We start from the raw sequence: 14,713 nt of genomic DNA, 5'->3' as shown, positions 1-14,713 counted from the left end.
TGGATATAACAAATGCCAGTCGAACAGGAAACTGGAGGCGTTTAAAATCAAAAGGCAAATCAGATGGAATGAAAGGAATTGTTGGAATGAAAACATCTCCTGTGGCACATCCTGTCAAAATGGTTGCCTCAGTTACATGTGGAAACAGGCTCTTAATCAAGAGTCTTGTTCCATTACACAGCTTTGGTGGATCCCAATTTCTCAATAGCAGAATAGGTGCTCCAGGTTTTAGAAAGAGGTTGTGAGGAGGAAGTCCTTGTGGCTCCAAGTAATTGAGGAACTCAGTTGGATAAAATAATGCTTGAGCAGGGTCTATTACTGTATCCACTGACTTGTAGGTTGTGCACACACCTGGAAGGAGATTTAGAATTTGAAGATTGATCTTGTTGACACTGTCATTTTTGGGAGCTAGAACAGCCCTTTCACACAGCCAGCAAGAATTTTTGAAGTGGAGTTGAATGTTCTTTTGTTGCACCAAATGATGTCATTTGGAAGCAGGAGTTGTACTTCCTGATGTTGTCCAAGAAATGCTTTGATATTGTACTGGTACCAGTCATCAGAGACTTTAGGGGATCTGGTGGTGACAGGAGAGGTGGAAGCTTTATCTTGCCATTTGCACAGCATAAACCTGGTGGTTCATCTTTCCATTTCAGGGCACTGCAGTACATGCAGACTACGTCCATTTTTCCTATTTGAACTTTAGGATTATCCTGATAGTTTATGTCTGACTGGTAACAAAAGGCAGCATGTTTCAAATCTCCAACCATTTCCTGTGTCCTGGTGGAAGAAATAGCAATTCTCTTAGCGGCAAGTCAGCCTTCTCTCTGCTGAGATGACTAATTAGCCCTTGAGGAAGCAGCTCTTCTTCTCTTATCTGCAAGCCTCGCTTCCCTCTCCTCAGAAAGTTCATTGGCTCTTGAGGAAGCAGTTCTTGTTCTCTTGTCTGCAAACCTCGCTTCCCTCTCCTCAGAAAGTTCATTGGCCCTTGAGGAAGCAGCTCTTGTTTTCGTGTCTGCAAGCCTCACTTTCCTCTCCTCAGAAAGTTAATTGGCTCTTGAGGAAGCCGCTCTTGTTTTCATGTCTGCAAGCCTCACTTCCCTCTCCTCAGAAAGGTCATTGGCCCTTGAGGAAGCAGCTGCTGTTCTCATGTTTGTCAGCCTTGTTTCTCGGTCTTCACATTTTTCATTGGCCCGTAATGTAGCTTTTCTTTTCGCATCAGCTGACATTCGTGCCATGGAATTCCTTTTCTTATGAGGCATTATTGTGGTAAAAATAGTCTGTAACTGGCAGTTTCTATATCCTCTCACATAGAGGTAATGTGACTGACATCAGCTTTTCCACCAACAAACCCTAACTGACATGCTATTACCTCACACAAGCTTTTTTATACTGAGAATGTCCTTTGTTGCCTATATTAACCTATCAGAGCTCAGATTAATTAACTAGCAAAATAGAATCTGAGCTGTGATTGGTTGCTATTGGCAGCCTGATAAATCCCCAGTCAACAGGAAGCCCTCCCCCCTGGCAGTATATATTAGCTCACACATACACATAATAGACAGGTCATGTGACTGACAGCTACCGTATTTCCTATATGGTACATTTGTTGCTCTTGTAGTTTGTCTGCTTATTAATCAGATTTTTATTTTTGAAGGATAATATCAGACTTGTGTGTGTTTTAGGGCGAGTTTCATGTGTCAAGTTGTGTGTGTTGAGTTGCGTGTGGTGACATGCATGTAATGACTTTTGTGAGAAAAGTTTTGTGTGACGACATGTGTGTAGCAACTTTATGTCAAGTTGCATGTGACAGGTTAGTGTAGCAAGTTGTGTGCAGCAAGTTTTGCGCATGGCGAGTTTTGCACGTGGCGAGTTTTACGTGTGGTGCGTTTTGAGTATGTGCAAGTTTTGTGTGAGGCAACTTTTGCAACTTTTGCACATGTGGCAATTTTTCTGAGTGTGCAAGTTTTGCGTGTGGAGAGTTTTCCATGAGGTGAGTTTTGCACGTGTGGCGAGTTTTGCATGAGCCTAGTTTTGCATGTAGCGAGTTTTGCATGTAGCGACTTTTGCATGCGGTGAATTTTGCGCATGGCGAGTTGTGAGTGGCGACTTTTGTGTTTCGACTTTTATTTGGCGAGGTTGGTGTATGTGTGGTGAAATGTGTGCTGAGGGTGGTATATGTGTTCAAGCACGTGGTAGTGTGTGTTGCATTTTGTGTGTGTTCATAACTCCGTGTGTGATGAGTATCCCATGTCGGGGCCTCACCTTCGCAACTGTACGGTATATACTCTGTCGCCATCGCTCTCACTCTTTAAGTCCCCCTTGTTCACATCTGGCAGCTGTCAATTTGCCTCCAACACTTTTCCTTTCACTTTTTCCCCATTATGTAGATAGGGGCAAAATTGTTTCGTGAATTGGAATGCGCGGGGTTAAAATTTTGCCTCACAACATAGCCTATGACACTCTCGGGGTCCAGACGTTTGACTGTGCAAAATTTTGGGTCTCTAGCTGCGACAGTGCAGATGCCAATCCCGTACATACATACACACACACACACACACACATTCAGCTTTATATATTAGATCTATATTTCATACAGTGCTAGATAGCAAAAAAGTCGGTAATTCAATTGTTGGCTTTTGCTAGATGCTTACCAAACCCGACAGGATATGAGACATGGCTTACATACAGTAAACCATTGCATATCCATTAGATTTTTATATATCCCTCACTTGTAATGTTAGTAGTGTGTGTGTGCAAAATTTGGGAGCTCTAGGTGTTAAAGGGTTAATTCACGGAAAAACTGGCATGGGCTCCCACGCAATTTTCTCCGCCAGAGAGGGAAAGCCAGTGACTGAGGGCAGATTTTAATAGCCTAGAGGGGGCCATGGTTATTGGCCCCCCTGGCTAAAAACATCTGTCCCCAGCCACCCCAGAAAAGGCGCTGGCCTGATAACCAAGTATTTTTGACAAGAAGAGAAAAAGGTTTTAAAGATAGTCAAGCAATACCTGGTCAACCAAACCAGCGTACTCACTAATTCGGCTGCAACTTTCAACTACTGGGTCTCAAAGTTGGGCATCTGGCATGAACTGTTCCTCTATGCCTTGGAGGTGTCATGTTGCCCTGCGGCTGGCGTCTTGTCTGAGCAGGTATTTAGTGCCTCCGGTGAGGTCATAAGAGACAGGAGACAGGCACTGTACTGACTGTATGAGTACATCAACTACACTTTCTAAATATTTTCGGTAAAAATGTAGTTATGAATTCAATAACTCATCCATACAGTTTAGCATGGTTATTGTTGCATTATGATGGTATGTAAAATATAAAACAGAGTAGAAAAATAGTTCAGGATTAGATTACTCATCCATACAGTATTGCATGCGTTATGTCACATTTTTGCGGTATATAACAGTAGAGAAAAGCATTTGAAAATTTTGCCTGTTTCTTCACATTTCTTGCCCGTACACTATTTTGTGTTCTGGGATACATTTTTGGGATACGTAAGACTGAAAAAAAAGTTTCAAACTTTTGCTGGGGTACATCTCTCAGCCATTACGTGTTCTTGGGTACAGTTCGCTGATATATACTGTAACCCTCCAAAAACATTTTCAAAACTTTATTATTACATTGATCACCCATGGAATATTCCTCAGTCTAGAGTATATTTCATTCATATACAGTATAAGCCTCAAACAACTTCGAAATTTGCTGGTATCATATAGATCACCCATAGGGTACATTTTGTTGCTATAAAAGGCTCAAAAACCTTGTTCAAAATTTTTTGGCATTATATTGCTCACACATAGGTTATTACATCTTCTTTGGTACAGTTCATTGCTATAAAAGCCTCCAACAACTTGTTTTATGCTGTGTGCACATGTTACAGATTTGGTTAGTTTTTGTAGCTTTTGTTGGCGTAGATTTGTGACAAACCCTGATGACAGCAAAGCGAATGAGAAACCTAATGTGTCATGCACACTTTAAGTATTTTTGACTTGTAGATTTGATGTAGAAAATAATCTACAGCATGTCAATTTTCTGTGAGTTTTTGTCCTGCATTTTTCACCATTCACTTTACTCAAATCAACCAAAAACACGGGGCAAAAAAACACCAAAATGCAGCAAAAAAGTGTGTTTTTGGAACTAGGTTTTTCCTGCCAAGAGATGCAGAAATGGTGCAAAAATTTGACTCAACATGTGCACATACCCTTATTGGTATTAAATTGCTCACCCATAAACTATTCCATGGTCTGGAGTACCGTATTTTCTGGTGTATAAGACGACTGGGCGTATAAGACGACCCCCAACTTTTCCATATAAAATATGGAATTTGGGATATGCCCCCCGTATAAGACGGGGGTCATCTTATACACCCAGTCATCGTATACGGCGTGTGGTTCCCAGGGTCTGGAGGAGAGGAGACTCTCCTTCAGGCCCTGGGATCCATATTCATGTAAAAAATAAAGAATAAAAATAAAAAACATTGATATACTCACCCTCGAACGGCCCCTGGCTCACAGCGCTGCTAGCGTCTACCTCCGTTCCTAAGAATGCAGAGAGTGAAGGACCTTCGATGACATCGCGGTCACATGAGCGGTCAGATGACCGGTCACCTGACCGCGACGTCATCGAAGGTCCTTCACTCACTGCATTCTTTAGGAACTGAGGGAGACGCTAGCAGCGCTGTGAGCCAGGGGCCGTCCGAGGGTGAGTATATCCATGTTTTTTATTATTATTCTTTATTTTTTACATGAATATGGATCCTAGGGCCTGAAGGAGAGTCTCCTCTCCTCCAGACCCTGGGAACCACACGCCGACATCCAGGATCGCTCCCTGCACACGCCGTACCCGGCGTAAAAGACGACCCCCGACTTTTGGGACAATTTTTAGGGGTCAAAAAGTCGTTTTATATGCCGGAAAATACGGTACATTTCCTTGGTATATACAGGTGCTTCTCACAAAATTAGAATATCATCAAAAAATTAATTTATTTCAGTTGTTCAATACAAAAAGTGAAACTCATATATTATATAGAGTCATTACAAACAGAGTGATCTTTTTCAAGTTTCAGGGGTGGGGAGTCACCACTTTGTTGTATTCCAGGTACGGTACTTATATTATATATATCCGATGTTTTGGCTGCACTCTCTCCTCACCGTTAGGTCTCTTTGCTCATTCAGCATTTGGGGACTTCTTGTACCAGCTGGGATTTATTAATGGCATATATATATTGATCCTGTCTTTAGCCAGGAATACCTGGTTACACTCACACATTTAATCTGTATTTATTATGTGGCGTCTCTCGGTGTGAGACATTTCTGCTATTTTATTTTTTTACGCTATTCTTAAATTTTAAAAGTATTATCAATAAAATTTATACATTTTACATTTTCTGAATCTCTTAGGCTTCTTTCACACTAGCGTCGGAATCTCACCGTCGCAATGTGTCGGGAAGAGATTCCGACGCTAGCGTTTGCTGCATTGCACAATGGGTGCAGCGGATGCATCTTTCCGGCGCATCTGCTGCCCCATTGTAAGGTGCGGGGAGGTGGGGGCGGAGTTCCAGCCGCGCATGCGCGGTTGGAAAAAGCGGTCCGTCAGGAGAAAAAAATGTTACATGTAGCGTTTTTTGCTCCCGACGGTCCGCCAAAGCACGACTTTGCGACGGATGCGAAGTGTGGCAATCCTTCGCAAATGCGTCATCAATAGAAGTCTATGGGGAAAAAACGCATCCTGCAAGCACTTTTGCAGGATGCGTTTTTTCTGCAAAACGACGCATTGTGACGGATTAATAAAAACGCTAGTGTGAAAGTACCCTTAGTGTTTCTGATGGTGATCATCATCAGAATTGTGGTGTATTCTTGTTTACATGCAGAGGCTGAAGCCCTGCACAGACATAACACCTTCCACAAGAGAGAAGTCTGCAATAGGTGATATGTTAGAGGGGTTGTCTTCTATCTTCAGGATTCATGATTGTCAGTTCAGAGCAGTGGCATGGCTGAGCCTTCTGACCTGAGCACTCTCTCATGCTGCGAGAAGAAGCAGTCTGGTCTCTGTCATAAGGGTAGTCTGTTATAGAGAAGGGGGAGCTGAGTAGATTGATAAAAAATGATATGAAAAAAGATTCAGTATAACCTGTTTTGATCATTTAAATGTATATTTCCGGGATTTTCAGACAACTTTCTTTGTATGCAGATATACTGTATATAGTATATATATAGTGTGCATGCAGATATAGCTGTCAGTCACTGATGGGACCGCCCACTGGATCCAAAGTCCCTGAAAGAGTTTAAAGTTTAAATGGTTAAAGCACAGGTTATACTAGATCTTTTCTCACAAAAAAGTTGTGATCCTTCTGCTATAAATTGGTGCCTGCAGATAGGAAGGCATTTAAATGGTGACCGTTTCCCGCTGAGAAGCGTAAACTAAGTGACTAGTTTAGCATCTTTCCAAACACTTTTCTAGTGTTAAGGCAGTTTTACACAAGCCACGAAAATCAAAACCAGAAAGTGTTAAAAAAAGACTGGAAAATATCAAATGAGACTGTGATGAATACTCTAATGAATCTGCTCCCATACCTTTTCTCTATTGGCTGCCAGTGCAGTTGTGTTTCTGCCAAGTTCTAACACACGCTAGTTATATATACCCATGGGAAATTATTCTGCTTCTCTCTTGCCACTGCTTTTATGTAACCATAAAGAACTGGTGTAAAGGGATCACATGGCTCTACAAACGAGTGTTACGCAGATCGTAATGAGGAAAACAAAATGTGAGTCTACAGATCCTGTTATAACTCAACAAGGTATATTTATCAAGCTAAATACACCAGAAATCTGGAGTAAATTGCAACAAAAATCTGTCTTTCATGACTCTCACCATATTTTTGATGTGTTTTACACACTTTTTCCAACTTCTTTAACTAAGGGAATGATTACACTAAAAATGTGCATGGGTTATCATGGGACTCCACGTGCCAAAAAAAGTGGCTTTCATTTTTGTTATGAATTAAGCCACATAATAGGTGGTGTAAGCTGAAGCTCTGATTCATTGTACACCCCAGTCTCAATGAATGGTCAAATAAGGTGCACCTGATTCATTAAGAAGCACATGCCATTTAAAAGGAATCTGTCACTCCCTGAGACGTATATGACCTTTTAATATGGGCATACAGGTGATAGAAATGGTACGCTAGTCCTAACTGTATGTCCCGTATTAGCTGTCTTGTTGAGAAATCCTATATTCTTTCCATATTCTATTGATTTTATCCAGGCCCCGGGATGTGCTGTGCCTGGGAGAAACCCCTGCCTCCTGTCCTCATTACAATACTACCCACCTCCCATGCACGTCAGTTATGGCACTGGAATCCCACATCTGCACCCTGTATTCCCTTCATAAAACTTACCTTTATCTCTCTTCCATGGGCACTTCATTCAGGGATCTTCTGCGCAGGTGCTGGCGACTTCCGCTCCAGTGACCACCGGCTTCTGATCCAGTGCTCTCTCCACTTCCTCCCTGCATAGTCATAGCTATGTACACATGGTTCCTAGCAATGACTATGTAAGGAGAAAGTGGGGAGAGCACCTTATAGTCATGTACAATGGAAGTTACAGAGACTCACCGGCACCTGTGCAGAAGATTCCTGAATGTAGTGCCCATAAAAGAGAGGAAAAGGTACAGATTGTGGAGGGAGTGCAGGGTGCAGGTGCAGGATTCTGGGGCTAGAACTGACATGCATAGTAAGGGATAGTATTATAATGAGGACTGGAGGCAGGGATTTCTTACAGGCAGCGAACACCAGTAAGAAATCATTAGCATACAGACAGAATATAAGATTTCTCAACAACAAGACAGCTAATATGAGGCATACAGGTAGGACTAGTGTAACAATTCTATTACCTGTATGCCCATATTAATAGGTCCCAGGAGGTGACAGATTCCCTTTAAATGGCATGTGATTCTTAATGATTCAGGGGCATCTTATCAGTGGTGTGTGCTTCAGAGACTGGTATTTAAAGAGATTGTCCACTACTCAGCACTGGGTTCTCTCTGGTTGTCTTATAGTCAATAAGTGGAGCAGTGGTGTACAGATGAGGAATTTCAAAGCCTTGATTACGATCTCACTTATGAGCAGGTTGTCATCTATCCTGTGGATGGGTTATAACTTGAAACTTTTAAACTTTGTGAAATATAACCCGTTAAGTCCTCACCTCAACAACATCACCATCAACATGATAGAATCCCATACTGTTAAATTGCAAATTCGGCTCCTCCACATCTTTCATTTTACATTTTAATGTGGCAGCAAAATATATTAATAGAAAACATTTATATGTAATATTTTTCAAAGTACCGTACTTGCATGTTTACCAGGCCGAGCCTGATGAATATAGCACATGATTAACATTGCAGTCATGTTAGGCCTATATTATCCCAATACCATTCAGAAACAAGTTGCTCTGCTCAGATTACCAGCATTAGTAAGAAGCATGCTACCATATAACCAGCTCTACCTACAGCTTGTAATAGCTCAAACCATCCTCTGCTGTTACACTGGGTGAAATAGAGTATAATGTAATAACTGGCAAGGGACAGGAAAGGCATCTAAAGGTTTAATTTGAAGAGTAGTCAAAGTGCAGGAGTCAGTTCAGAACACAAAGAATCAATCCAATAATATCATCATAAGGAGCAATAACTGGCAAGGCACAAGGGTGATTTAATGAAATACTCCCATCAAACTTATATCCTCTAAAAATATATTGCAGTCATCATATTATATAGCACTGTGTGCTTACAATTGTTCATTTTGTCTTTATGCCCAGCTAATGCTTCTCTCTTCCATTGGGTTTATGACATCACATGATGAAAAACAGACTAGCTATATCCTTCTAAGCTCTATGTAGAAACAGGAGGTCAGTTTTCCCTATGTGAGACATAAGTCACAACAAAAGTCCCTGGCAGGGGGGAGGAGGGATCAGCTGGGTCAGGAGGTGAAGAGAGGGATGACTCATGCAGGGAAAAGATATTTCCTGTTTCTACATAGAGAAGAATTAGCTGGGTAGAAAGGCAAAATGTGCAATTGTAAGTACACAGTGCTGTATAATGTGATGACTGCAATATATTCAGAGGATAAAAACTTTGATGGGAGGAGGAGGGATTCTTTAAATACAGTGCCATATATCAGCTCCTGTGTTCGATTTAAAATAACTTCTCTCAAATTGCCCAAATCTGATTCCAGCCTAAATCGTCTTCAGGGGAAATAAACAGTCATACACCCAAAATATTACTGACCTCTATGGTTTCTGCATGGTACAATATCAAGAAAGGCATAGGGCCAAGCCAAAGTTTGATCAGTGGAAGATGTCTCAGCACCTCGGTGTATTCAATAATTTGCCGAAAGAAATCTGGAAAAAAAAACATTTATTAAAAGAGGCAAACAAATCCCGGACAGCCTGCCCTTGAAACAACTTCTATGAAGTAATTACTCTGTATCCTTCTACTGTCATTCAGGACTTTTTATTCTTAAAAAACAAAATATGCACATTACCTGACCGAAACAGTAGCTTAAAAGGGAATCAATCAGAACTTGCCTAGATTTCCTTCCTGTCTTATATTTGGCCATATTCACAAAGCTTGTCTTGAAGTTTTAGTTGGAAAATATTTTCCAATGCACTTTTTTTCACTTTTATTGTATTATAATGTTGCAGATTACAATGCTCTCTGCAATGGTATGTTAAAATGAAAAAAAAAAAAATGTATTATCAAACACTCCACCTAAGGACATTGTGCTGTGAGTGTTATTGACTCAAATACTTAGAGATTACTGCAAATAATACAGTGTGAAAGTAGTTACCAACAGAACTTTCACACTGCAACAAAAGTGTCGACATGAAATCAGAAAGTAGTCTGGATAAGGCCATGTTGGTCATGCACACCGCTTTCCAGACACAGTTATTATTTGCACAGATATACTGGTTTTGAATGAAAAAATTCCTGTTTTTTAGGTTTAACAATAGACCACAAGACAATGGAAAATGGAAGAATAATGAATGAACTATAACCATATAGACCCCGTGGTATTTAGTGGTTAATATAAATGAATGTTTTTATAATACTATGCAGAATACAATATTCCATTTCCCAAAATCTACAGTAGCCATATTCTGTTACCCTCATGCTGTTATTCCAATCCATCTGCCAAATGGTGGAATTCAGTATGAAGGAAATCAGAAGTCCATCAGCTGACAAGTCTATTTTCTGGTAAAACAAAATGAATTTACCGAGCAATCCGATCACTTGGCCACCCGGTGCACTACCAATGCCATCGGGAACTTGTGGATACAACTCTTACAATATATTTTGCAAATTGTATCTCTAGAGAGGAAGAGGACTTCAGTGCCATCTACTGGAAGCAACAATCCTACAAGTCAATATTGATTGGTTTTTATCCTAAGTCATATTGCAACGCTCGCTAAAGGGCTGATATTAATTTTTAGGATTGCTACTCTCAAAGGTGACACTAGAATTCAAGTCCTCTTCCTCTCTAAAGAGACAATTTGCACATGACAAGCTCTAAAAAGAACAACAACAGTAAGCATACAATTGTTTCAAAGCTCTAACTGGTGGAAAACCATTCAACTCAAATGACCGACAAATATTCCACCAATTAACTAAGGGGAAGCTCTGTCTGTAATTACAATGTCCTATGTACTTTTCAGAGGAGAGAGAAATGATGCCCTCAAGAACCTCCTGTACCTCTACCATCCCATGGTCTCCCCTGCAGATCAGCCCCCTGACCGGGCGTTATCTTCCAGGAGGAAAAAATGGCGGGCACATGCGCAGTTCGCTGACCAAAATTTGCCAGCAATTACCCAACAACAATAGGGTATTTTTCCTATTAGTTATATAGATCACTGTGATAGATAATGATAAAATATATATTTTTATTTTTTCCATTCTTTTGCAGTTGGGCTTAAGGTTAGGGTTAGAGTTAGGGTTGGGGTTAGGGTTGTGTTAGGGTGAGTGGCGTGTTAGCGTTGTGTTAGGGTTATGGTTGGGGTTATAGTTAGAATTGGTTTTTTTTTCAAATGTAAAAAAATTACGATATTATATCTAGTGTTGAGCGCAAATGCTCGCTACTTGAGTTTGCATCGGGTGCTCTGTTATGCACGGAGTATCGCGGATCCCCGCATGTTTTGTTTTGAGTGTCCAACAGCCGCAAAACATGTGGGGCAGGGAATTGAGCATATCACTCGAACACCCATGATATTTGGTGCATACCCGAGCATCCGATGCAAACTGTAGTAGCGAGCACTTCTGCTCAAAACTAATGACCACATATTCAATATGACAACAACGTAATTTTATCAAATTCTGTGTCGAACCTCTGGGTTCAAAAATGCTCACTATACTCCTGTGTAAAATTCTTGAGAGGTGTGGTTTCCAAAATGGGGTCACTTGTGGGGGGTTTTCACTGTTTAGACACAGCATGGGCTCTCCAAAAGCAACATTGCATCCACTAATTATTCCAGCAATGTTTACATTCAAAAAGTCAAATGACGCACCTTCCCTTCCGAGCACTGCCGTGCACCCAAACAGTAGATTTCCCCCACGAATAAGGTATCTCCATACTCGGGAGAAATTTCACAACAAATTTTGAGGTCCATTTTCTCCTCAAGAATCATAGAATGTTAGAGTTTGAAGGAACCTCAACGTTCATCGTGTCCAACCCCCTACTTAATGCAGGATTCACTAAACCATCTCAGACAGATGTCTGTCCAGCCTCTGTTTCCCTCCTGATACCTTTGTGGAAATAAAAAGTCTGGGTCTGAAGTAAATGTTTTGTGAAAAAAAGTTCATTTTTTCCTTCCACATTGCCTCAGTTCCTGTGAAGCACCTGAAGGGTTAATAAACTTCTTCAATGTGATTTTAAGCACCGTGAGAGGTGCAGTTTTTAGAATGTGGTCACTTTTAGGTATTTTCTGTCATGTAGGCCCCTCAAAGTCTCTTCAAATGTGATGTTGTACCTTAAAAAAATGGTTTTGTACATTTTGTTGGAAAAATGAGAAATCGCTGGTTAACTTTTAACCCTTCTAACTTCCTAAGAAAAAAAATGATCTTTCCAAAATAGTGCTGACGTAGACATGTGGGAAATGTTATTTATTAACTATTTTGCGTGACATGACTCTGATTTTTGTGCATAAGAATTAAAAGTTTGAAAAATGCGACATTTTTTAATATTTTCTCCAAATTTCTGGGTTTTTTTTCACAAATAAACGCAAGTCATATCGAAGACATTTTACTACTATCATAAACTACAATATGTCATGAAAAAAATAATCTCAGAATCACGGGACCCGTTGAAGTCTTCAAAAGTTGTAACCTAAAGCGACAGCGGTCAGAATTGTAAAATGTGGCTAGGTCATTAAGGTCAAAATTGGCTCGGTCATTAAGGGGTTAAAATGCTTCTATTTGTTTACGTCTTGTTTGAGGAAGACGGGATATTTCGCTATTAAACATTTGTTTTGTGTCGTAGCTTAGATTTGTGTATTTACTAAAAGGTAAAAATAAAATTGGGTGACAGCATCCTTTTAGGCAACATACATTATTTGTTTGATTGAAAGGCGCTATTGTGCTAAAAGAGTCCTGCGAGCAGACAACAGAGAATCTGAAGGGCCCGCCACTAAGCAAGTCAATTATTGCTAAAATGATTGACAAAAAGCTTCCATTTCCAAATGCACCAACTCTGCTAATAACATTGTTCATTATGTAATTCTCTAAAATATTGGTAGAAGCAGGGGCATAACAACAGGAGTCCTGTATAACGGTAGCGCTTGCACTCAGACCCCACTGCCAGAGGAACTATGAGGGCACTACCCCATAAGAAGACATCAGATTTATAGATCACAGATGTCAGGCAGGGGTCCGAGAACAGATTTTACCGGGGGGCTAAGAAACTTTTAGTTACGCCTCTATGTGTAACAGAACAGTTTATAGATAGGACTTCTTTATTTATTGTTACCTTATACTTATTTGGAAGAGATCAGGTTTATGATCAGAACATTCCACATGCTAGTAACTAATAGATATCGGAGGGACCTTCTACTCCAGGGGAGCATACAGATTGCACAATAGTAAATGTCAATGTACAGCATGCCCTGACCCAAACTTACCGAAGGTCACGGTGATGTTCATGGGTCTGATAGAATTATATGGACACACTTCCATTTCAGTCGACCATTATATGCACAGCAGAGTAGGACTAAGTTTGTCGCTCGTCACAACTTGTCGTGGATTACCTGTTTGTTGTTCCGCATAGAACTATGGAGTAACCTACTATATTATACAACGCATACTCTACCTCCACCATTTGGCTTCAACATCAGTGCGTCCCCCACCAGAGGATAGTTGGGGCCCACTCCTGGGATTGGCTTCATTATTTTCCATTTCCGAATGTAGTCAGTGAAGAAAGGGGCAGTAGAGAAGAGTAGGAGGGATAGCAGCAGAACAGCTGCAGTGACCCAGACCAGCACATGCACGTCTGCCCTCAGCAGCTCCATGTCCCCCTGCTGCACAGCACTGCCAGGGAAGGCTATACACGGATGATGATGATGGTGATGATGATGGTGGTGGTGAACGTGTCTCCTTGTGTTTGTATGATCCTCTGCTTCCTGTATTCTCCTTGCCCTGGATCTATTCTCAGCCAGCTAGCACTGAGATATTGCTTCCTCACACAAAGCAGGAGGGGCGGGCGGACACATTGCTGCAATACAGGCCTCTCCTCCAGTATTCCATGCTGCGGTGTACTTTACACTACCAGCTCCATACGCACTGGCGACATTGTATCAGCCGCACCTAGTGACAGATTTGTCATTGTTTCTGCTATTTGTATATTTCTCCTTACACATTGTATAGTCTTGTAATAGCTTATTTGATAACAGTCTGGATATGTAAATCTAACGATAAGCAGCTAAGGGATATTAATACACATTATTATTATTTTTTTTAAAGTAGATTACTTTATATCCACAGAGCATGAATAACGTTTGGAAATAAGGACGGCAGGGGAATTACTATTTATTCTAACAATATAACAAAAACGTCTTTTTCTTTACACTGGCTTGGTTTTTTTTTTTTAATGGATCAGCTGTAGAGGCACATCTGTCATAATAATAATAATAATAATAATTTTTATTTATATAGCGCCAACATATTCCGCAGCGCTTTACAAATTATAGAGGGGACTTGTACATACAATAGACATTACAGCATAACAGAAATACAGTTCAAAACAGATACCAAGAGGAGTGAGGGCCCTGCTCGTAAGCTTACAAACTATGAGGAAAAGGGGAGACACGAGAGGTGGATGGTAACAATTGCTATAGTTATTCGGACCAGCCATAGTGTAAGGCTTGGGTGTTCATGTAAAGCTGCATGAACCAGTTAATTAATTTTTTTTTTTTTTTTTTTTTAATATAGGCCACACAGGGATCGTTAGGTTAATGCATTGAGGCGGTAGGCCAGTCTGAACAAATGAGTTTTTAGGGCACGCTTAAAACTGTGGGGATTGGGGATTAATCGTATTATCCTAGGTAGTGCATTCCAAAGAATCGGCGCAGCACGTGTAAAGTCTTGGAGACGGGAGTGGGAGGTTCTGATTATTGAGGATGCTAACCTGAGGTCATCAGCGGAGCGGAGGGCACGGGTAGGGTGGTAGAC

At 40.8% G+C, this 14,713-nt stretch overlaps 1 protein-coding gene across 1 annotated transcript in view; it reads right to left on the bottom strand.

Moving 5' to 3' along the window:
• The window catches only part of LOC138656959 (cytochrome P450 4V2-like), an 86,865-nt gene extending 73,041 nt beyond the window's left edge, over positions 1–13,824 (bottom strand). Inside the window, exons 1-2 of the mRNA XM_069744363.1 lie at positions 13,356–13,824; positions 9,287–9,399 (exon numbers count right to left, since the gene is read on the bottom strand). Of these exons, the coding sequence (XP_069600464.1) occupies positions 9,287–9,399; positions 13,356–13,554 (312 nt within the window). The 5' untranslated portion in view covers positions 13,555–13,824. The remainder of the gene's footprint in view (positions 1–9,286; positions 9,400–13,355) is intronic.
• Between the last annotated feature and the right edge of the window lie 889 nt (positions 13,825–14,713).

This window comes from Ranitomeya imitator, chromosome 1 (genome assembly GCF_032444005.1).
Source record: "Ranitomeya imitator isolate aRanImi1 chromosome 1, aRanImi1.pri, whole genome shotgun sequence".
Classification (NCBI taxonomy): Eukaryota; Metazoa; Chordata; class Amphibia; order Anura; family Dendrobatidae; genus Ranitomeya; species Ranitomeya imitator.
This window is presented reverse-complemented; position numbering and strand designations above follow the sequence as displayed.